Source organism: Tachyglossus aculeatus, chromosome 2 (assembly GCF_015852505.1).
Source record: "Tachyglossus aculeatus isolate mTacAcu1 chromosome 2, mTacAcu1.pri, whole genome shotgun sequence".
Lineage (NCBI taxonomy): Eukaryota > Metazoa > Chordata > Mammalia > Monotremata > Tachyglossidae > Tachyglossus > Tachyglossus aculeatus.
This window is the reverse complement of record NC_052067.1, coordinates 153,283,330-153,307,882: the sequence shown is the minus strand read 5'-3', so window position 1 is coordinate 153,307,882 and position 24,553 is coordinate 153,283,330. Positions and strand designations below refer to the sequence as shown.

General features: G+C 44.2%; 1 protein-coding gene across 4 annotated transcripts in view; it reads right to left on the bottom strand.

Annotated features, from left to right (window-relative positions):
* Positions 1-3,961: 3,961 nt before the first annotated feature.
* The window catches only part of IRAK4 (interleukin 1 receptor associated kinase 4), a 45,028-nt gene continuing 24,436 nt past the window's right edge, over positions 3,962-24,553 (bottom strand). For 2 of the 4 annotated variants that reach the window (XM_038771824.1, XM_038771841.1), the window contains 7 exons: positions 23,925-23,989; positions 19,629-19,743; positions 14,735-14,844; positions 14,095-14,278; positions 11,956-12,018; positions 11,712-11,870; positions 3,962-5,739 (listed from right to left, as the gene is read on the bottom strand). In XM_038771824.1, coding sequence (XP_038627752.1) covers positions 5,704-5,739; positions 11,712-11,870; positions 11,956-12,018; positions 14,095-14,278; positions 14,735-14,844; positions 19,629-19,743; positions 23,925-23,989 — 732 coding nt within the window. In that variant the 3' untranslated portion in view covers positions 3,962-5,703. The remainder of the gene's footprint in view (positions 5,740-11,711; positions 11,871-11,955; positions 12,019-14,094; positions 14,279-14,734; positions 14,845-19,628; positions 19,744-23,924; positions 23,990-24,553) is intronic. The other 2 variants (XM_038771830.1, XM_038771834.1) reach the window with 1 other exon arrangement.

Below are 24,553 nucleotides of genomic sequence, written 5' to 3'. Positions count from 1 at the left end.
AATAATTGTGTTTAAGTGCTTACTCTGTGATGATGATGATGGCATTTGTTAAGCACTATGTGCAAAGCACTGTTCCAAGCGCCGGGGGGGATACAAGGTGATCAGGTTGTCTCTCGTGGGGCTCAGTCTTAATCCCCATTTTACAGATGAAGTAACTGAGGCCCAGAGAAGTTAATGACTTGCCCAAAGTCACACAGCATGACCCCTGGCTCCCAAGCCCGAGCTCTTTCCACTGAGCCATGCTGCTTCTCTGTGCCAAGCACTGGGCTAGATTCATTCATTCATTCAATCGTATTTGAGCACTTACTGTGTGCTGAGCACTGTACTAAGCGCTTGGGAAGTACAAGTTGGCAACATAGAGATGGTCCCTACCCAACAACGGGCTCATAGTCTAGAATAATCGAGTCCCACTAAGGGTTCACAAGTAGAAGGGAGAACAGGTATTGAATTTCCACTTTGCAGATCGGGCAACTGAGGCACAAGAAAGTTAAGTGACTTGCCCGAGGTCACTCAGCAGACTAGTGGGAAAATCGGGATGAGACCCCGGCTCCTCTGACTGCCAAGCCTGTGCTCTTTCCCCTAGGCCATGCTGCTTAGAGGAGCAAAGCGTGTGGGCTGGATTGTAGGAAGAAATCGGTAAGGTAAAGTCGGAGAGGGTAAGCTAACTGAATCCTTTAAAGCCAGTGATAGAAGAGTTTCTGTCTGAGGTGGATGGACAATCACTGGAAATTCTTGGATTTGGCAAGGAGGCCAATGGCGATCTTTGAGGGGGCAAGTTCCATAGAGTGAGGGGGAGAATTGGAGGAGAGCCAATGGAGGCAGTGGTGTTAACAACTCATTCGAGAAGTTTGGAGAGGAATGGTAGGAGGAATAATAATGGCATTTATTAAGCACTTGCTATGTGCCGAGTACTGTTCTAAACACTGAAGATGGGCAAAAACTGGCAGGAGCTGGGGGCAGGGGGGTGGTCACAGGATAACTTTTCCAGAATAGGGGATACATGAGCGTTTTGGGGGTAGAAGCCAGTGGAAATGGTTGATGTTCACCTGAGAAGAGGGAGGGGGCAAATATTTGATAATATGCAAAGGGATGGGATTTGAGGTGCAGAGCGGGCAGATTTTTGAGAGGAAGCGAGAGATTCATGGGATACTGATGGGAAAGATGGAAGAGCCACAGAAGGGGCAGGAGGAGGGAGGGACTGGAGAGGAACATGTGAGACTTTAGGGAGATCATGGCCAGTGGCCTCAGTTTTATCACAGTATATGGCTAGATCACTGAGGGCAAGGAATGGTGGCGGGGGGAAGCAGGACGGGGCTTTGAGGCACTAAGTGCTTAATATCACAATAACTCTTAAATGAAAATTAAGTAACTTCCTCCTCCCCATCTCCTTGTGGAGTTTTCTTAATATGCTCTCTCCCAATTCCCTACTCTAGAACTCACATAAGTGCCATCATCCCATCACTACAGCAGACATCAGTCTGAACAAACTTTCATCTGTACAATTTTACGTAGGAAATTTTCCTAATCTCATCATCATCAATCGTATTTATTGAGTGCTTACTATGTGCAGAGCACTGTACTAAGCGCTTGGGAAGTACAAATCGGCAACATACAGAGACAGTCCCTACCCAACAGTGGGCTCAGTCTAAAAGGGGGTGACAGAGAACAAAACCAAACATACTAACAAAATAAAATAAATAGAATAGATATGTACAAGTAAAATAAATAGAATAATAAATATGTACAAACATATATACATATATACAGGTGCTGTGGGGAAGGGAAGGAGGTAAGATGGGGGGGATGGACGAGGGGGAGAGGAAGGAGGGGGCTCAGTCTGGGAAGGCCTCCTGGAGGAGGTGAGCTCTCAGCAGTGCCTTGAAGGGAGGAAGAGAGCTAGCTTGGCAGATGGGCAGAGGGAGGGCATTCCAGGCCCGGGGGATGACGTGGGCCGGGGGTCGATGGCGGGACAGGCGAGAGCGAGGTACGGTGAGGAGATTAGCGGCGGAGGAGCGGAGGGTGCGGGCTGGGCTGGAGAAGGAGAGAAGGGAGGTGAGGTAGGAGGGGGCGAGGGGATGGACAGCCTGGAAGCCCAGGGTGAGGAGTTTCTGCCTGATGCGCAGATTGATTGGTAGCCACTGGAGATTTTTGAGGAGGGGAGTGATATGCCCAGAGCGTTTCTGGACAAAGATAATCCGGGCAGCAGCATGAAGTATGGACTGAAGTGGAGAAAGACACGACGATGGGAGATCAGAGAGAAGGCTGATGCAGTAGTCCAGATGGTATAGGATGAGAGCTTGAACGAGCAGGGTAGTGGTATGGATGGAGAGGAAAGGGCGGATCTTGGCAATGTTGCGGAGCTGAGACCGGCAGGTTTTGGTGACGGCTTGGATGTGAGGGGTGAATGAGAGAGCGGAGTCGAGGATGACACCAAGGTTGCGGGCTTGTGAGACGCGAAGGATGGTAGTGCCGTCAACAGAGATGGGAAAGTCAGGGAGAGGGCAGGGTTTGGGAGGGAAGACAAGGAGTTCAGTCTTCGACATGTTAAGCTTTAGGTGGCGGGCAGACATACAGATGGAGATGTCCTGAAGGCAGGAGGAGATGCAAGCCTGGAGAGAGGGGGAGAGAGCAGGGGCAGAGATGGAGATCTGGGTGTCATCAGCGTAGAGATGATAGCTGAAGCCGTGGGAGCGAATGAGGTCACCAAGGGAGTGCGGGTAGATTGAGAACAGAAGGGGACCAAGCACTGAACCTTGGAGAACTCCCACAGTAAGAGGATGGGAGGGGGAGGAGGAGCCTGCCTGCAAAAGAGACTGAGAAAGAACGACCGGAGAGATAAGAGGAGAACCAGGAGAGGACGGAGTCTGTGAAGCCAAGGTCAGATAGCGTGTTGAGGAGAAGGGGGTGGTCCACAGTGTCAAAGGCAGCTGAGAGGTCAAGGAGGATTAGGACAGAGTATGAGCCGTTGGATTTGGCAAGCAGGAGGTCATTGGTGACCTTTGAGAGGGCAGTTTCCGTGGAATGTAGGGGACGGAAGCCAGACTGGAGGGGGTCGAGGAGAGAGTTGTTGTTCAGGAATTCTAGGCAGCGCTTGTAGACAACTCGTTCAAGGAGTTTGGAAAGGAATGGTAGGAGGGATATGGGGCAATAACTGAAGGTGAGGTGGGGTCAAGAGAGGGTTTTTTTTAGGATGGGAGAGACACGGGCATGTTTGAAGGCAGAGGGGAAGGAACCAGTGGAGAGTGAGCGGTTGAAGATGGAAGTTAAGGAGGGGAGAAGGGATGGAGCGAGAGATTTCATGAGATGAGAGGGAATGGGGATTTAATCTGTTGTTAAATCCCAAGTAACAACTTCCTACTTATTAACAGGATTTTTTGGGCCCGTCTACAGAGTGGCTCACTGGAAAGAGCATGGGCTTTGGAGTCAGAGGTCACGGGTTCAAATCCCAGCTCCGCCAATTGTCAGCTGTGTGACTTTGGGCAAGTCACTTAACTTCTCTGGGCCTCAGTTACCTCATCTGTAAAAGGGGGATGAAGACTGTGAGCCCCCCGTGGGACAATCTGATCACCCTGTAACCTCCCTAGCGCTTAGAACAGTGCTTTGCACATAGTCAGCGCTTAATAAATGCTATTATTATTATTATTACAGAGCAATCCATTGCATTTATTAAGTGCTGACTGTGTGCAAAGCATTGTATTAAGCTCTTGGGAGAGTACACTATAAACAGAGTTGGTAAACACAATTCCTTTCCGCAATTCCATCCTGCAACTGGTCCCGGTGAACATTTGACATCAACAGGGCACTGTATTGGTCCTTTGGAAATACACAACAAAGAGACAAGGTTCTTGATCATAACATCTTTCTTTCAAACAGCTCATGGCAGTTCTTAGAGATTCTTAAATTACAGGGCCATTTCTTAAAACACTTTATATGCCAAAGAAGTCACTATAAAAATGCTAACAAGTTTTAAATAAATTATATTTATTAAGGCATCAAAGCATGAGAAAGTAATCCACTCTATCACTGCACCTTCCAGATTTGTCTATTTCCTGCCCAGTTCTGTAGTAGCTTGTGTGTGGAGTGCAGATTTATTTTTTTATCCTAAATTACACAAGCAACTGGTTGTTTCAGTCTTAATTTTTAAATCTTTGGCTTACAACTGAGCACTTTACAGTACAATAAAATCCCTTCAACACTGTTTTCAGCATGATTTTAAGCAACAGTTTTGTCATTTAACACCCATAACTACTTTCATAGGTTACAGATTGTATTAAACATTACATTAAGACATTAAAATTTAGTACAAAACATATTTCAAATTGCAGTGATTCAGAGGTGAATTTAACTATGCTCTTTGTTCCTCCTCGTGAGGGACAAGGTTAACACTAGCAGGGATAATCCATGATTTTCATTTATTTCTGCTTTGCAGCTCCTTCAGTAGCAGTTAACTAATTGATAGTGAATGCTGATAAAGCTAAATGAAAAGTAATTATATGCACAATTGAAGTAGCACCATTTAAATGCAATAATGAGAATGCACAGATAACTTTGGTGATCCATTTCCGTTGTTCCTCTATTCTGGGGATTAAAATATCTATCTAGATAGATTATATCTATATAGATATATGCATATCTATATAGATATCTATATAGATAGATATCTAGATATAGATATTTCGTTTGTTCACTGATGAACTCATTATAGAAATAGAAAGATATCTATCTATATATATATACACACACATCTATATATATATTTCATTTCTCTGTTCACTGATGAACTCTCTATAGACAGAAAGATCTATCTCTATAGATATCTACAGATAGGTAGATATCTATCTTTATAGATATATATATATATACATATATCTGTTCACTGAAGAACTCTCAAATCACATTATATGTCAAACAAATTTATATTACCGGACCCCCAGTCATGTAAATTGAAGAAGCATCAGCCCAGCTTCGAACAAGCTACAATTATCACCCTAAAAATAAAATTATTCAGGAAGTGAGATTTAGAGGAAGCGATCCTGTTTATTTTACTCTTGCTCTTCTAACTGAAAGTATTTCAGCACTGTCCCTGTTCTAGTTAGGCTTTTCCAGATTTCTGCTTTTCACGTCCGCCTCCACGTTCTCCAATCTGAAACCCCTCTGTGACCCCCAAAATGTTGGTTTTGGTCCTTCAAACTTGCTTTCCCAACAGCCAGAGCACATGTTAATGGGGCTGCTTACATGTCTTCCCTTCTTTGTTCCTCTTCCTTCAGCTGCCTCGTTGCCATTTCAAATTTTGGGAAATCATTTGACTTGTAGAAAATAGATCTGTACTCTGTTAAACACCCACTGTTAATAAAAAAAAAACCTAAAATGTATGGCTGAGAAATGGCTTAGGAATAGATTTACTACTTCAAGATCCAGGGGAGAGGGATAAGGAGAAGGAAATCTCATTCTAGTGGACAAATAAAAAGCAGGGTCTTTAGACAATTGCATGATGCTAAATGTCAATACATAAGAACAAAGCAAAATGACATTTTTATCATTACAAATATACACGTAAGGCACTCTCAGTAAATTAGGCTAGTTAAACAAGGTTTAGAAAAAATTGAAAACAGTTGACTTTGAGGGAAGTTATAAAAGTTGTTGGGTTTTTCTTATTTCATTCATCTTCTAGGTCAGCCTCAAAATGGACTAATCCAAAGGACATCAGCATGTGGTCATCTCTTGTAGGAGCTGTTGGATCTGCCAAAAAATGAGTCAAATCCAATTTAAAATAAAGTCAATATTTACAAAGCAACTGAATGTGAAACTGCGGTTCTAGGTGCTGGAGTGAATACAACAGAAATAAAATACACGCTCTCCTAAAGGAACTTTTCTGTGCCTCAGTTACCTCATCTGTAAAATGGGGATTTAAGACTGTGAGCCCCAGGTGGGACAACCTGATTACCTTGTATCAGAACAGTGCTTGGCACGTAGTAAGCACTTAACAAGTGAAGCAGTGTGGCTCAGTGGTAAGAGCCCGAGCTTTGGAGTCAGAGGTCATGGGTTCAAATCCCAGCTCTGCCAACTGTCAGCTGTGTGACTTTGGGCAAGTCACTTACTTCTCTATGCCTCAGTTACCTCATCTGTAAAATGGGGATGAAGACTGTGAGCCCCCGTGGGACAACCTGATCACCTTGTACCCTCCCCAGCGCTTAGAACAGTGCTTTGCACATAGTAAGCGCTTAATAAATGCCATTATTATTATTATTATTAACAAATACTATTACTATTATTATTAAATGGAGAAAGACATAAAAAAAAATCAGTTACAAACAGTGAGAACAGGAGGAAGAACAAAGATAAATAGGTAGTAGTGCAAATAGGTCAGGATGAACTATCTGACCCTGCTGAGGATTGCCAAAACGACACAACTGGGAAAGACTAAGGTTTAAAAAAACCAAACCACTTATTTCTATTAATGTCTGTCTCTCCCTCTAGACTGTAAGCTCGTTGTGGGCAGGGAATGCGTCTGTTATATTGTACTCTCCCAAGTGCTCCGTACAATGCTCTGCACGGAGTAAGCACTCAATAAATACGACTGACTGACTGAAAGGGCAGGAGACAGCTGAGATTTAGTCCCCGCCTTGTCCCTGTTGTGTGACTTGGGCAAGTCACCAATCCACCGGGAACCCTGACGCCTTCCCACCGCCATTCCCAGGCCGTTGCTCCCGCTCCCTTGACTGTACGCTCGTTGTGGGTTCAACCCCATTTTACAGATGAGGTAACTGAGGCACAGAGCAGTGAAGTGGCTTGCCCAAAGTCACCCAGCTGACAGTTGGCGGAGCCGGGATTTGAACCCATGACCTTTGACTCCAAAGCCCGGGCTCTGTCCACTGAGCCACACTGCTTCTCCGAAAATCCAAGAGGACCGCCTCAATAAACCTGTCTACGTGTTTTGTTTTGTTGTCTGTCTCCCCCCCTCTAGACTGTGAGCCCGCTGTTGGGTAGGGACCGTCTCTATATGTTGCTGACCTGGACTTCCCAAGCGCTTAGTACAGTGCTCTGCACACAGTAAGCGCTCAATAAACACGATTGAATGAATGAAAATGAATGAATGTCACTGTTTATTGCTTTATTGTACTTTCCCAAGCGCTCAGTACAGTGCTCTGCACACAGTAAGCGCTCAATAAATACAACTGAATGAATCCCACACCTCCTCCCCTCTGCGTCGCCAGAGCCCCTCCATCCCAACCTGTCTCTCACCACCCAAGTGGGAAAGAGAACAAAGAGGCACTGCCTGGGGCGGCCATCACAATATTGGGCAGGGAATGTGTCTGTTTATTGTTTGTATTGTAACCTCCCCAGCGCTTAGAACAGTGCTTTGCACATAGTAAGCGCTTAATAAATGCCATTATTATTATTATTATTATTATTATTATTGTATTCTCCCAGGCGCTTAGTACAGTGCTCTGCACACAGTAAGCGCTCAATAAATACGATTATTGATTGGAGAAGATGGCGGTGGCTAGTCCTGGAGTGGTCACTGTCACCGCAGTTGTAACTGTGGACTCTAAGTCGCGAGGAGACCGAAAATTATTATATTCATCCATTCAGTCATATTTATTGAGTGCTTACTGCGTGCAGAGCACTGTACTAAGCGCCTGGGAGAACACAACAATAAACAGACACATTCCCTGCCCACAGTGAGCTTCCGGTTCCGCCACAGGTTTGCTGTGTGACCTTGGGTAAGGTCTGGGCCTCAGTTACCTCATCTGTAAAATGGGGATTAAGAGAGTGATTAACTTGAATCCACCCCAGTTCTTAGAACAGTGCTTTGCACATAGTCAGCACTTAACAAGTTTCATAATTATTATTAGCCATATTATCCTACTGATCTCTGTTTTCATTTTGGCATCTGCTGATGTTTTCAGGTTGTTTTAGTGTTTTGTTTCATCACTGTTTGTGTCCACCAGTCTCCTCTCCTCCATTTCCCCCTTTCAAAGCCCTACTTAGAGCTCACCTCCTCCAGGAGGCCTTCCCAGACCGAGTCTACGTTTTCTTCTGCCCCTCCTCCCTCCCTCTGCTGTACCCCCTTCCCCACCCCACAGCATATTTAGCTATTTATTTGATTAATGTGGATATGTCTCTATGTGTTGCCAACTTGTACTTCCCAAGCGCTTAGTACACTGCTCTGCACACAGTAAGCGCTCAATAAATACGACTGATTGATTGATCTATAATTCTATTTATCTATTTTGGTGCTATTGATGCCTGTCTACTTGTCTTGTTCTGTTGTCTGTCTCCCACTTCTAAACTGTGAGCCCGTTGTTGGGTAGGGGTTGTCTCTATCTGTTGCCGAATTGTACTTTCCAAGCGCTTAGTACAGTGCTCTGCACACAGTAAGCGCTCAATAAATACGACGATGAATGAAGGAATTTGAACACTGTGAGCTAGGAACCCCAATTCCCACATCCATATTCTTTCCCAGTGCTTGGTTCAGTGCTCTGCACACAGTAAGTACTTAATGAAGACTGTTGCTACTATTACTTTCTGGGCCTCTGTTTCCTCCTCTGTAAAAGAGGGATAAACACCAGTCACACATCTGTAGGGATAAAAGATGGGTATAAAATAAGGAGAAATAAGGATTAAAACCAGTCATGCGTCTGTAAAACAGGGATAGGTTCAGTGCTCTGCACACAGTAAGTACTTAATAAAGACTGTTGCTACTATTACTTTCTGGGCCTCTGTTTCCTCATCTGTAAAAGAGGGATAAACACCAGTCACACATCTGTAGGGATAAAAGGTGGGTATAAAATAAGGAGAAATAGGGATTAAAACCAGTCATGCATCTGTAAAACAGGGATAGGTTCAGTGCTCTGCACACAGTAAGTACTTAATGAAGACTGTTGCTACTATTACTTTCTGGGCCTCTGTTTCCTCATCTGTAAAAGAGGGATAAACACCAGTCACACATCTGTAGGGATAAAAGGTGGGTATAAAATAAGGAGAAATAGGGATTAAAACCAGTCATGCATCTGTAAAACAGGGATAGGTTCAGTGCTCTGCACACAGTAAGTACTTAATGAAGACTGTTCCTACTATTATTTTTACTATTACTATTACTATTACTATTATTGCAGATGGAGGTGGGACGTTCTGGAAGAGATGTGTCCATGGTGTCGCTATAGGTCAGAAACGACTCGACGGCATAAGACAAGACAAGCTCAGAGGAAGGAGAGGCTATTTCTCACTGGCCGTTCCTTCTTCTTGGAACGAGTCCTCTGAGAGTTGGGGCCACCTCATATTGGCTTGAGTGGGGAGGCAGGGACTTGTTCAGGAGGAAGGCAGACAGATATCATTATTATCATTAATAATAATCACAATCATTATGGTATTTGTCAAGTGCTTACTATGTGCCAAGCACTGTTCTAAGCGCTAGAGTAGATAAAAAGTCAGTCAGGTTGGACACAGTCCGTGTCCCACCTGGGGCTTATGGGGCTCACGCTCTAAATCCCCATATTTGCAGATGAGGTCAGTGAGGCCCAGAGAAGTTAAATGACCTGCCTAAGGTCACACAGCAGACATGTGGCAGAGCTGGGATTAGAACCCAGGTTGTTTGAACTCCGAGGCCCTGGCTTTGTCCACAAGGCCACGCTGCATCTCCAGGTCCATGCCCTCCCTCCCCACATCCGCCAAGCTAGCTCTCTTCCTCCCTTCAAGGCCCTACTGAGAGCTCACCTCCTCCAGGAGGCCTTCCCACACTAAGCCCCCTCCTTCCTCTCCCCCTCCCCTCCTCTCCATCCCCCCCGCCTTACCTCCTTCCCTTCCCCGCAGCACCTGTATATATGTATATATGTTTGTAGGTATTTATTACTCTATTTATTTATTTTACTTGTACATATTTATTCTATTTATTTTATTTTGTTAATATGTTTTGTTTTGTTCTCTGTCTCCCCCTTCTAGACTGTGAGCCCACTGTTGGGTAGGGACCGTCTCTATATGTTGCCAACTTGTACTTCCCAAGCGCTTAGTACAGTGCTCTGCACACAGTAAGCGCTCAATAAATATGATTGAATGAATGAATGAATTACTTTCTGGGCCTCTGTTTCCTCTTCTGTAAAAGAGGGATAAACACCAGTCACACATCTGTAGGGATAAAAGGTGGGTATAAAATAAGGAGAAATAGGGATTAAAACCAGTCATGCATCTGTAAAACAGGGATAGGTTCAGTGCTCTGCACACAGTAAGTACTTAATGAAGACTGTTGCTACTATTACTTTCTGGGCCTCTGTTTCCTCATCTGTAAAAGAGGGATAAACACCAGTCACACATCTGTAGGGATAAAAGGTGGGTATAAAATAAGGAGAAATAGGGATTAAAAACAGTCATGCATCTGTAAAACAGGGATAGGTTCAGTGCTCTGCACACAGTAAGTACTTAATGAAGACTGTTGCTACTATTACTTTCTGGGCCTCTGTTTCCTCATCTGTAAAAGAGGGATAAACACCAGTCACACATCTGTAGGGATAAAAGGTGGGTATAAAATAAGGAGAAATGGGGATTAAAACCAGTCATGCGTCTGTAAAACAGGGATAGGTTCAGTGCTCTGCACACAGTAAGTACTTAATGAAGACTGTTGCTACTATTACTTTCTGGGCCTCTGTTTCCTCATCTGTAAAAGAGGGATAAACACCAGTCACACATCTGTAGGGATAAAAGATGGGTATAAAATAAGGAGAAATGGGGATTAAAACCAGTCATGCATCTGTAAAACAGGGACAAAACAGATTCTGAATCCTCTAGACTATAAGCTTGTTGTGGGCATTCATTCATTCAATCGTATTTATTGAGCGCTTACTGTGTGCAGAGCACTGTACTAAGCACTTGGGAAGTACAAGTTGGCAACATACAGGGACGGTCCCTACCCAACAATGGGCTCACAGCCTAGAAATTTTGGGGAGATAATATTGATGGCATTTATTAAGCGCTTGCTATGTGCAAAGCACTGTTCTAAGCGCTGGGGAGGTTACAAGGTGATCAGGTTGTCCCACGGGAGGCTCACAGTTTTAATCCCCATTTTACAGATGAGGTAACTGAGGCACAGAGAAGTGAAGTGACTTGCCCAAAGTCACACAGCTGACAGTTGGCGGAGCCGGGATTTGAACCTATGACCTCTGACTCCAAAGCCCGGGCTCTTTCCACTGAGCCACGCTGCTTCTCTAATGTGTCTACCAACACAGGGTACGTGTTTGCCAACTATTATGTTGTACTTCCCTAATGCACTTAGTACAGTGCTCTGCACATAGTAAGCACTCACTACGATTGACTGACTGAATGGGGCAGGGACTACGTCTGATCCAATAAGCTTGGATCAATCCCAACGCAACACACAGCAAGTGCTTAATACATGCCGTAATTTTAGACTGTGAGCCCACTGTTGGGTAGGGACTGTCTCTATATGTTGCCAATTTGTACTTCCCAAGCGCTTAGTACAGTGCTCTGCACATAGTAAGCGCTCAATAAATACGATTGATGATGATGATCAATCCCAACGCAACACACAGCAAGTGCTTAATACATGCCGTAATTTTAGACTGTGAGCCCACTGTTGGGTAGGGACTGTCTCTATATGTTGCCAATTTGTACTTCCCAAGCGCTTAGTACAGTGCTCTGCACATAGTAAGCGCTCAATAAATACGATTGATGATGATGATGATGATCAATCCAGATACCTTCCGGATATCTGGCCTCTTGTTCTTCTTTTCATGCAGACACTGACTAGCGACAGAATACATGTTTTCAACTGAGGTGGAATCCCAATCATTCATCTTCGTGTCAATGTAACTTTCAATCGTCTTCTCTTCGTCTTCAATTTCGTCTTTAATGTTTAGCTGTGAAAAGGGAGTTAAAACGCTCTTAAAGTGGAGCCGTGAGAGTAAAAGCAAGTATCAGCCTTTGAAAAATGTCAAAAGTTACCAGTAACTGAGGGTCCCGCTCTTCATCTACTGCTGGAAGTCCCGTTATTATTTCCAGCAAAACCTACGAAGAACAGTCACAATGTAATTTTACCAACTTTATCCGGGAAGACCCGGAATCACTAAGCTACATAATTAAATTTGGTTCTTGTTTCTTCTTTTTTTTTTGGTATTTGCTAAGCATTTACTATATGCCAGGCAGTCTACTAAGCGCTGGGGTAGATACAAGCTAAAATGGTTGGATGCAGTCCTTGAACCACATGGGGTTTCCACTCTTAATCCCCATTTTACGGATGAAGCGACTGAGGCATAGAGAAGTTAAGTGACTTGCCCAGCAGCGTGGCTTAGCGGAAAGAGCCGGGGCTTGGGAGTCAGAGGTGGTGGGTTCTAATCCTGGCTCTACCATTTATCAGCTGTGTGACTCTGTGCAAGTCACTTAACTTCTCTGTGCCTCGGTTACCTCATCTGTAAAATGGGGATTAAGACTGCAAGTCCCCTGTGGGGCAACCTGATTACTCTGTATCTACCCCAGAATTTAGAACAGTGCTTGGCACATAGTAAACGCTTAACAAATACCATCATCATCATCACACAGTAGGCAAGTAGTGGAGTCAACATGACAATCCAGATCTTTTTGACTCCAAGGACCATGCTCTCCTAAATTCCAAGTTTAGAAACTTTAGACCTCAATGCTTTTCTGACATTTCCTAGGATCCTGAACACATTAGAACACATACTGAGAAGCAGCGTGGCTCAGTGGAAAGAGCATGAGCTTTGGAGTCAGAAGGCATGGGTTCAAATCCCGCTCCGCCATTTGTCAGCTGTGTGACTTTGGGCAAGTCACTTCACTTCTCTGTGCCTCAGTTCCCTCATCTGTAAAATCGGGATTAAGACTGTGTGAGCCCCCCGTGGGACAACATGATCACCTTGTAACCTCCCCAGCGCTTAGAACAGTGCTTTGCACATAGTAAGCACTTAATAAATGCCATTATTATGGCATTATAATTATATTATTATTATTCTTATTATGGCATTATAGAAACTAGGCTGTTTCTTCCTTTGACTCTTGGAAGAACATCTTCTCACCTTCCCATCCCCACCTGCTTCCTCCTAATTACCCTGCTGTTTCATTTTTCCCACAGAAAACAATTAATGGTGTTTATTGAACACTTAGTGTGTACAGGGCACTGTACTAAGTGCTCGGGAGAGTGCGTCACAATAGATTTGGTAGACAGGAACCTTGCCCTCAAGGAATTTACAGTTTATAGCGGGAGATGGACATTAAAGTAAATTAGAGATAAGGGAAGGGCAGAGTTTAAGGATAAATTCATAAGTGTTGTGAGGTTTGGGGCCCTGGACGAGGAGTTTCTTCTTTCATTCTCAGGAGAGTGGGAATGGTGGTGGAAAAAAAAAATAATCTTACTGTCTTGAAATACATTTTCTATTAACAATTTCACTTCAGGTCAACTCTGAAGAGCTAAAAGAGCATGGCTGGTCTCACACCAGGTCCTGCCGCTCAACGCTGTCGCTGCCCAAAGAGCATTTTAGACATCAACGGAAACAAATGAGAATATCAAGTATTACGTCAAAAACAATTTCTTGCCCTAAAAAGACTCTTAAATTTCAGTCATGAGCCCCAAATGAGTACTGTCTAAAATGGTTGAGGATCTTGGTTTCTGTTTCTATTATGCCCCTAGATGAGAATTTATAAGAAAGTAGAATAAGCATCAGTCTAATTAAATTTTAAGGTAAAATATGATTTAATAATAATGATTGTGGTATTTGTGCTATGTGCCAAATTCCGGAATAGATACACTCAGATAAGACAGTCTCTGTCACACATGGGCCTCACAGTCTAAAGGGGAGGGAGAATAGGTATTTAATCTACAGAGTGGATATTTTACGCACAAAGAAGCTAAGGCATCTGGCTCAAGGACGCTCAGTCGGAATTAGAACCCAGGTCCCGATTCCCTGGACCTTGTTCTTCCCACTAGGCCACAACGCTTCTTCTGACGTCGACATGAACACAAAGCTGTCTGAAAAGTTTGATTTTTGGTTTTGTGATTAAAGTCAGTAGTTCATCTGTATTTTTTCAGATGGGAAGGGCTTACTGATGATTGCTTTCCTACTTGAAACTCACCACACCGAAACTGTAAATGTCAGATTTGGGCGTTATCTCTCCATGCAAGGCCTCCGGAGCCATGTATGCCGTTGTTCCCATAATTCTGTTGGTCATCACCGTGTGGGGAAACTTCCCAGAGGCTCGTGCAAGTCCAAAGTCAGAAATTTTGGGAACAAAAGCCTCATCCAGCAAGATATTTGCACTGAAAAAGAAACTAATGTTAATCAGAAGGAAAAAACCCCCCACAAAATTAAATATTTCTCCATTAAATCTATTTATGATAAAAGATTGTTTACCCAGATTTCTGGATATACCTACTGCCCTCAAATTCAAATATAGAACTCAGAATGAAAATAGGGCAATGGATTCTTTCCTTCTTAGGAATACCACTATGAAAAGACAACCGCTTGAAATAAAGTGAAACATTTCAATCTATTAAGAGAACCTGAATTGTTGACACACAATTTTATAAAAGGGCCACTTTCCCCACATTCATCTATTCCTGCACACTCACTTCTTTCCCAAATAATTCATCCTCCACAACTTTATCATTTAGTCTACCAACAACTTCACTTTTCCTCGCCCGTCCTGTAATATCTTAAAAAGCGCATGGAAGAAAATGAATGTGTAACTGTCAGAAAACCCGGACCCTTTTTACCTTTTGATATCTCTATGAATATGATGGTTTTCGTGTAAAAAAGAAATGCCACTTGCTATTCCCTGAGTAATGTCGCATCTTGTATGCCAGGAAAGTGGTGCAGTACCATCCTTCAAGAGGAAAAGAAGATCAATCAATCAATCAATCACATTTATTGAGCGCTTACTGTGTGCAGAGCACTGGACTAAGCGCTTGGGAAGTACAAGTTGGCAACATATAGAGACGGTCCCTACCCAACAGTGGGCTCACAGTCTAAAAGATGAGTAGGAAGCAGTGCTGTGGAAAAGCTAGGAGAGCACATATAATAATCACGGCATTTGTTAAGCACTTACTATAATCAATCAATCAATCAATCGCATTTATTGAGCGCTTACTATGTGCAGAGCACTGTACTAAGCGCTTGGGAAGTACAAATTGGCAACATATAGAGACAGTCCCTACCCAACAGTGGGCTCACAGTCTAAAAGGGGGAGACAGAGAACAAAACCAAACATACTGACAAAATAAAATAAATAGAATAGATATGTACAAGTAAAATGAATAGAGTAATAAATATGTACAAACATATATACATATATACAGGTGCTGTGGAGAAGGGAAGGAGGTAAGATGGGGGGGATGGAGGGGGGGACGAGGGGGAGAGGAAGGAAGGGGCTCAGTCTGGGAAGGCCTCCTGGAGGAGGTGAGCTCTCAGTAGGGCCAAGCACTGTTCAAAGCGGTGGAGTAGATACAAGGTGATCAGGTTGTCCCGCGTGGGGCTCACAGTCTTTATCCCCAGTTTACAGATGAGGAAACTGAGACACGGAGAAGCGAAGTGGCTTGCCCAAGGTCACACAGCAGACAAGTAGCAGAGCTAAGAACAGAACCCACGTCCTCCAACTCCCAAGCCCGTGCTCTTGACAGTCAGCTGCGCTGCTTCTCCGCGGTCAGTTAATAATAATGATGGCATTTATTAAGCGCTTACTATGTGCAAAGCACTGTTCTAAGCGCTGGGGAGGTTACAAGGTGATCAGGTTGTCCCACGTGGGGCTCACGGTCTCCATACCCATTTTACAGATGAGGTAACTGAGGCCCAGAGAAGTTAAGTGACTTGCCCAAAGTCACACAGCTGACAATTGGCGCAGCCGGGGTTTGAACCCAGGACCTCTGACTCCAAAGCCCGGGCTCTTCTCCACTGAGCCACGCTGCTTCTCAGTTCTCTCATCGCACGTGACTGTCGCTACGTGCTGCCGGGTAAAACGCCGGGACGGGGCGAGGGGACGTTTTTCTGGCAACAGGAGTCTATCCGGACGGAACGTGAAAGAAGCCGGAAAAAAATCACGGCTTGCACGGTTAGACGAAGTCACGGCCGATGCGGTGGACTTTAAAACGGGTCATCGTGGGCAGGGAATGCGTCTGGGATATTGTACTCTTCCAAGCGCTTAGTACAGTGTTCCACACAGCAAGCGCTCAATAAATACGACTGACTGATTGACTAAATGGCTGCCAAGAGAACTGCAGGGAGGGAAAGGAAAAGAAAAAAGTTACAAAACCCCACAGTGCAAAGGGACTAATTTTGCCCAACACCCAGAAGCTCCTGGGACGTTTTGGGTGGAGTTTCCCTTCCCAGTCAAAAGGGGAAGAAGTCCACTCCCACGCTGGGAAGGGGTGAATTTTCCTCCGAGAGTATTCTGGAAAAAGTCTCAGGATGGGGAGCCGTTCTTTGCCAATGCTGGCTACTTCTGACCTGGAAATGTGACACGGTCACTTGCTATCCATTTAAGCTGAAACTGGGGTAAAAAAAAAAAGAGGCTGGGGGACGCTAATTTTACACGGCCAAGCATGTGATGCATAGCTTTTGTAATCGGGCAATAATAATAATGATAGCATTTATTAAGCGCTTACTATGTGCAAAGCACTGCTCTAAGCGCTGGGATAATAATAATGATAGCATTTATTAAGCGCTTACTATGTGCAAAGCACTGTTCTAAGAGCTGGGATAATAATAATGATAGCATTTATGAAGCGCTTACTATGTGCAAAGCACTGCTCTAAGTGCTGGGGAGGTTACAAAATGATCAGGTTGTCCCACAGAGGGCTCACAGTCTTCATCCCCATTTTACAGATGAGGTAACTGAGGCATAGAGAAGTGAAGTGACTTGCCCAGAGTCACACAAGCTGACAATCGGCGGAGCTGGGATTTGAACCCATGACCTCGGACTCCAAAGCCCGGGCTCTTTTCCACTGAGCCATGCTGCTTCTCAATCAATCAAGCTTTACATTTAGGGCTTGAAATTGCTGGGATTTATATATTCATTCATTTGCATTTATTGAGCGCTTACTGTGTGCAGAGCACTGTACTAAGCACTTGGGAGAGTACAATACAATCAACGTACATATTCCTTGCCCACAACAAGCAGATCACTGTGTAAGTCTCAGTCTTTGTATCCCTCCGTTTGTCTTTCCAATTTGAAATGATTTAACTATTGACTTGGGCTAGTGTCCCATTTGGGAATTTGGTACAGCCAGCAGATAATAATAATAATAATGACGGCATTTATTAAGCGCTTACTATGTGCAAAGCACTGTTCTAAGCGCTGGGGTAGATACAAGGTAATCAAGTTGCCCCACCTGGGGCTCACAGACTTAATCCCCATTTTCCAGCTGAGGGAACTGAGGCCCAGAGAAGTGAAGTGACTTGCCCAAAGTCACACAGCTGACAAGTGGCAGAGCCGGGATTTGAACCCATGACCTCTGACTCCAAAGCCTGAGCTCTTTCCACTGAGCCACGCTGCTTCTCTAATAATGTTGGTATTTGTTAAGCGCTTACTATGTGCAAAGCACTGTTCTAAGCACTGGGGTAGATACAAGGTAATCAGGTTGTCCCACGTGGGGGTCACAGTCTTCATCCCCATTTTACAGATGAGGGAACTGAGGCCCAGAGAAGTGAAGTGACTTGCCCAAAGTCGCACAGCTAAGTGGCGGAGCCGGGATTTGAACCCACGACCTCTGACTCCAAAGCCCATGCTCTTTCCACTGAGCCACGCTGCATTTTGTCCCAAATCCACGTGTCCTCTGGATTGTTCTGAGTTCAGGATGGCCATGCTTAGTTTCCATTTTAATGAAGTACAGCTAAGTGGCCCGATCATTCTCTTGAAGCCAGAGTGACTGATTCTCATAATGGCTGGGGGCGGGTTCCTCAACAGGGATATAAACTACAAGTTAAAGGAGAAATAATAATAATAATAATAATAATAATAATGGCATTTATTAAGCGCTTACTATGTGCAAAGCACTGTTCAAAGCGCTGGGGTAGATACAAGGTGATCAGGTTCATTACCCACCACTACTATACCGCTTTGGGTTCGGAGGGCTCTACCAAGCGCTTAGTACAGTACTCTGCACACAGAAAGCGCTCAATAAATACAACTGAATGAGGACAGAAGAGCACAGAAGCAGATAATGCCTTTATAGCTCTCGATGTGGGCAGGGAACAAGTCTACCGACTCTGTTACATGGTATTCTCCTGAGCACTTACTACAGTGCTCTGCACACAGTAAGCTCTTAATAAACAGAGAAGCAACGTGGCTCAGTGGAAAGAGCCCGGGCTTTGGAGTCAGAGGTCATGGGTTCAAATCCCGGCACCGCCAACTGTCAGCTGTGTGACTTTGGGCATGTCACTTCACTACCCTGGGCCTCAGTTACCTCATCTGTAAAATGGGGATTAAGAATGTGAGCCCCCCGCGGGACAATCTGATCACCTTGTAACCTCCCCAGCGCTTAGAACAGTGCTTTGCACATAGTAAGCGCTTAACAAATACCATCATTATTATGATTATTATTATTAAATACGACCGATTGACTCTTCTCTCACCTGCTGCCTGGACTCGGTGCTGCCGCTCCAGTCAAGACTAAGCCCGTGGTGGGCAGGGAATGTGTCCGTTTATTGTTATACTGTACTCTTCCAAGCGCTTAGTACAATGCTCTGCACACAGCAGGCACTCAATAAATACGACTGAATGAATGAATCCAAAATCGTCTCCTTTACTACTCTCTTTGCGCTGCTGAAGCCTACGGTGCCATGATATGGGCAGGGATTGTCTCTATTGCCGTATTGTACTTTCCCAAGTGCTTATGGCCCGCAGTAAGCGCTCAATAAATATGGATGAATGAATGACTTGGAATGAATTTCCTCCTCTCAAGGTTAATTTTCCCTCCTTCGTTCCCAGGTGTTTGGCGGGGGAAGTTTGTAGAGGTGGGCAAGTCGGATGGTTTAGGCGAACCCGGAACGCTTAGTTGTTGCACTGGGGTGCGAGGGGGGCTCTAAACACAAGTCAGTCCAACAACGGGACATGGTAGAAGCCCGAGGGGAAGTATTATTTGCAAGATGTCAGACGGCCAGCTTGCAGGCAAGCTCACGGTGGGCATGGAACATGTCTGCTAACTCTTACTGTACTCTCCCAAGCGCTCTGCACTGAGTAAGCACTCAATAAACACCCCTGATCGATTGAATATATGTTGCCAAATTGTACTTCCCAAGCGCTTAGTACAGTGCTCTGCACACAGTAAGCGCTCAATAAATACGATTGAATGAATGAATGAAGGAAATGGGACAAAGGAAGCCTTGGGGAAGTAGTGTCCGTCTGTCTGTTCCGTACCTTCGCCTGCCCAACCTTCAATTTACGCATAGCGATATTCGAAGAACTCTTCCATTGCCATTAAAGAATGTAATCTTATTATTATTCATTCATTCATTTGTATTTATTGAGCGCTTACTGTGTGCAGAGCACTGTACTAAGCGCTTGGGAAGTACAAGTCGGCAACACGTAGAGACGGTCCCTACCCAACAACGGGCTCACAGTCTAGAAGGGGGAGACGGACGACAAAACAAAACACGTGGCTACGGTGAACTTACCAAACAGGAGAGTCGGTCAAACAATGAACCATTAGGCATGTATACATACACCAGGCAGAGATCATTTCCGTCACTGGAGAAACCAATCAATTCTACTAAGTTTTCATGTCGACACCTGTGATACAACAATTTCATAATCAAATCTACCGGTATTTCTAGCTAGAAATTCAGTTTTAGAGTGCTTGAATATCTTCAACTGCAGGACGTCTCATTCATTCATTCATTCAATCAATCGTGTTTATTGAGTGCTTACTGTGTGCAGAGCACTGGACTAAGCGCTTGGGAAGTACAAGTTGGCAACATTCATTCATTCATTCAATCGTATTTATTGAGCGCTTACTGTGTGCAGAGCACTGTACTAAGCGCTTGGGAAGTACAAGTTGGCAACATATAGAGGCGGTCCCTACCCAACAGCGGGCTCACAGTCTAGAAGGGGGAGACAGACAACAAAACTCAACATATTAACAAAATAAAATAAATCGAATAAATATGTACAAATAAACTAAATAGAGTAATAAATACATACAAACATATATACATATATACAGGTGTTGTGGGGAGGGGAAAGAGGAAAGCCGGGAGGGATGGAGAGGGGGAGGAGGGGGAGAGGAAAGAGGGGGCTCAGTCTTGGAAGGCCTCCTGGAGGAGGTGAGCTCTCAGTAGGGCTTTGAAGGGAGGAAGAGAGCTAGCTTGGCGGATGTGCGGAGGAGGGCGTTTCAGGCCGGGGGAGGACGTGGGCCGGGGGTAGACGGCGGGACAGGCGAGAACGATTATTAAAATTATTATTTTAATAATTATTTTAGTAATAATGATGGCAACATATAGAGACGGTCCCTACCCAACAGTGGGCTCACAGTCTAGAAGGGGGAGACAGAGAACAAAACAAAACATATTAACAAAATAAAATGAATAGAATAAATATGTACAAATAGAGTAATAAATCCGTACAAACATATATACATATATACAGGTGTAGTGGGGAGGGGAAGGAGGTAAGATGGGGGGAATGGGGAGGGGGAGATGGAGGAGAGGAAGGAGGGGGCTCAGTGTGGGAAGGCCTCCTGGAGAAGGTGAGCTCTCAGTAGGGCCTTGAAGGGAGGAAGAGAGCTAGCTTGGAGGATGTGCGGAGGGAGGGCATTCCAGGCCAAGGGGAGGACGTGGGCCGGGGGTCGACGGCGGGACAGGTGAGAACGAGGCACGGGGAGGAGATTAGCGGCACAGGAGCAGAGGGTGTGGGCTGGGCTGGAGAAGGAGAGAAGGGAGGTGAGGTAGGAGGGGGCGAGGGGATGGACAGCCCTGAAGCTGTCTCATCTCAAAACTGAAGACCGACAAGGAGAATGAGAAGAACAGGAAATATAAAATTATGAACAGTATTTGTTAAGCACTTAATATGTGCCAAGCACCATTCTAAGTGAGGGAGAAAGGCTCTCCATCGGCTTCAAGGCTGTCCATCCCCTCGCCCCCTCCTACCTCACCTCCCTTCTCTCTTTCTCCGGCCCAGCCCGCACCCTCCTCTCCTCTGCCGCTAACCTCCTCACTGGGCCTCGTTCTCACCTGTCATTCATTCATTCATTCAGTCGTATTTATTGAGCACTTACTGTGTGCAGAGCGCTTGGCAAGTACAAGTCGGCAACATATAGAGACGGTCCCTACCCAACAACGGGCTCACAGTCTAGAAGGGGGAGACAGACAACAAAACAAAACATGTAGACAGGTGTCAAAATCGTCAGAACAAATAAAATTATAGCTATATGAATCAATATATGAATATATTCATCTTCATACATTCATATATCTTCATATATATATATATATGAATGTATGAAGTTGGAATTTGAAGATGCCAGCTTCCAACTGCCACCGCTCCTCCCAAACCTCACACTTTACCCAAATCAGGCAGCCGCGTGAATAGTCATCGTACGAGTGGCAAACAGACACTAGAGTGGACATTTAGCAGTCGTGTGCCTCGGGCAATCAAAAACTGGACGGGAACTCAGCACTCAGCCATTCACCTAGAAAATGTTTGCTGGGATTCTAGGAACACCTTAACTTACTAAGCAGACCAATTATTGTGAGAAGTTTGGGCAAAAGATAGTTGCGAACCCCTCAGTCCCGCCGTCGACCCCCCGCCCACGTCCTCCCTCTGGCCCGGATTGCCCTCCCTCCCCACATCCGCCAAGCTAGCTCTCTTCCTCCCTTCAAAGCCCGACTGAGAGCTCACCTCCTCCAGGAGGTCTTCCCACACTGAGCCCCTTTTTCCTCTCCTCCTCCCCATCCCCCCCACCCTACCTCCTTCCTTCCCCACAGCACCTGTATATATGTTTGTACAGATTTATTACTCTATTTCACTTGTTCATATTTACTATTCTATTTATTTTGTTAATGATGTGCACCTAGCTTTATTTCTCTTTGTTCTGATGACTTGACACCCGTCCACATGTTTTGTTTTGTTGTCTGTCTCCCCCTTCTATCAATCAATCAATCAATCAATCGTATTTATTGAGCGCTTACTGTGTGCAGAGCACTGTACTAAGCGCTTGGGATGTACAAGCTGGCAACATATAGAGACAGTCCCTACCCAACAGTGGGCTCACACTTCTAGACTGTGAGCCTGTTGTTGGGTAGGGACCGTCCCTAGATGTTGCCACCTTGTACTTCCCAAGCACTTAGTACAGTGCTCTGCACACAGTAAGCGCTCAATAAATACAATTGAATGAATGAATGAATTAGAACCCAAGCCCTCTGACATTTTAGGAGAGCTCCGAAGCAGAAGAGAAATGTGGTTTGACAAAGTTGACTGGGGAAGGCTTTCCTGGATGGGGAAAAGATGGAGGCAACAAGTTGGGGGCAGGAAAGGCAAGGGTGGAAAATTTAGGATTATCCCAGGGAATAATGACAATTATAATAATAATAAGGAATTTCTTATGTGCTTACTATGTGCCAAGCATGGTACTAAGCGCTGGGGTTGATGCAAGCAAATTGAGTTACTCTATTTTACTTGTACATATTTACTATTCTATTTATTTTGTTAATGATGTGTATCTAGCTCTATTTCTATTTATTTTGATGACTTGACACCTGTCCACATGTTTTGTTTTGTTGTCTGTCTCCCCCTTCTAGACTGTGAGCCCGTTGTTGGGTAGGGACTGTCTCTATATGTTGCCAACTTGAACTTCCCAAGTGCTTAGTACAGTGCTCTGCACACAGTAAGCGCTCAATAAATACAATTGAATGAATGAATGAATGAATGGGGTTGATGCAAGCAAACTGAGTTACCCTATTTATTTTACTTGTACATATTTACTATTCCATTTATTTTGTTAATGATGCGCATCTAGCTCTATTTCTATTTATTCTGATGACTTGACACCTGTCCACATGTTTTGTTTTGTTGTCTGTCTCCCCCTTCTAGACTGTGAGCCCGTTGTTGGGTAGGGACTGTCTCTATATGTTGCCAACTTGAACTTCCCAAGTGCTTAGTACAGTGCTCTGCACACAGTAAGTGCTCAATAAATATGATTGAAGGAATGAATGAACACAATTCCTGTCCCATGCGGGGCTCATAGTCTCAATCTCCATTTTACAGATGAGGTCACTGAGGCCCAGAGAAATGAACTGATTTGCCCAAAGTCACCCAGCAGACATGTGGTAGAGCTGGGATTAGAACCCATCACCTTCTGATTCCCAGGCCCGTGCTCTATCCACTAAGCCACACTGCTTCTCATGGAAGAAGTGAAGAGCACCAGCTGGGATAAATGCTACATAAACTGACCTTTCTACTAATTTTAACTCCATAATTTGTGATCATTCATTCAATCGTATTTATTGAGCGCTTCCTGTGTGCAGAGTACTGGACTAAGTGCTTGGAAAGTACAATTCGGCAACAGATAATAATAATAATGATGGCATTTATTAAGCACTTACTATGTGAAAAGCAAGATAGAGACAATCCCTAACCAACAAGGAGCTCACAGTCTAGAAGGGGGAGACAGGCAGCAAAGCAAAACAAGTAGACAGGCACCAATGGAGTTCTCCTCTACAGCAGGGCTTGTGTACTAACAAATTGCCACATTAAGCACAACTCCCACAAGATTAGGCATCCGTCGCAACCCCACACAAGCACACCATCCTGCCCATCAACCACTTCTTCAGACCTCACGGTGTGCTCTATCTAAACACACAGATGAACATTTCTTAATTCCCTAGCAACGTTTCGGCAAAAATCTTTAGCGAAAACACGCACTGTGGCAGAACTGAGTGTACTTAAACAACTACAATTTATATCAGTGTACTTACTTTGCCATTGTTTTTATTTCTTGATCAAACTGCTGTTTCAGTTCTTGAGTACTGATATCAACCATCTACAAAATAAAATGAACAAATAAGATAAAAATTACTCCACTATAACACCGCTTTCTTCTAAAAGTTCAAATTATTAAAGTAATGTGATACATTAATTGAATATTATGATTTAAAATTACAGGATCTCGGTTCCAATAGTTTTAGAAAACTTGGAGACAATAATTGAGAAATGTATCACAAATTGTCTTTAGAATTGGGGGATATTTGTTTTTTCCCCCTTCACAACACTACACTGATTTTCAAAACATTTTTACCATGTAGACATGTGGCAAAAATATCGACTTCCATCTGACACCTGAAGCTACAGTATATGGCAGTGAAAGATCTAGGAATAAAATGTAAGTATCCGAATTTCGTATCCATCCATAGACTCTCCTTAATCTCACAACAAACACAAATTGTAACTGAATTTTGTCAAAAGAATGATCACAACCTAACCAATTTGTCAATCTGCTCCATTCAAAATCTTTCCTTAAGTTTTTTATTCTTTCCTTTTTTTGGTTTTCTAATAATATGCCTGGGGAAAAAAAAGGTAAAATACTTAATTCAGATCAATCAATTTA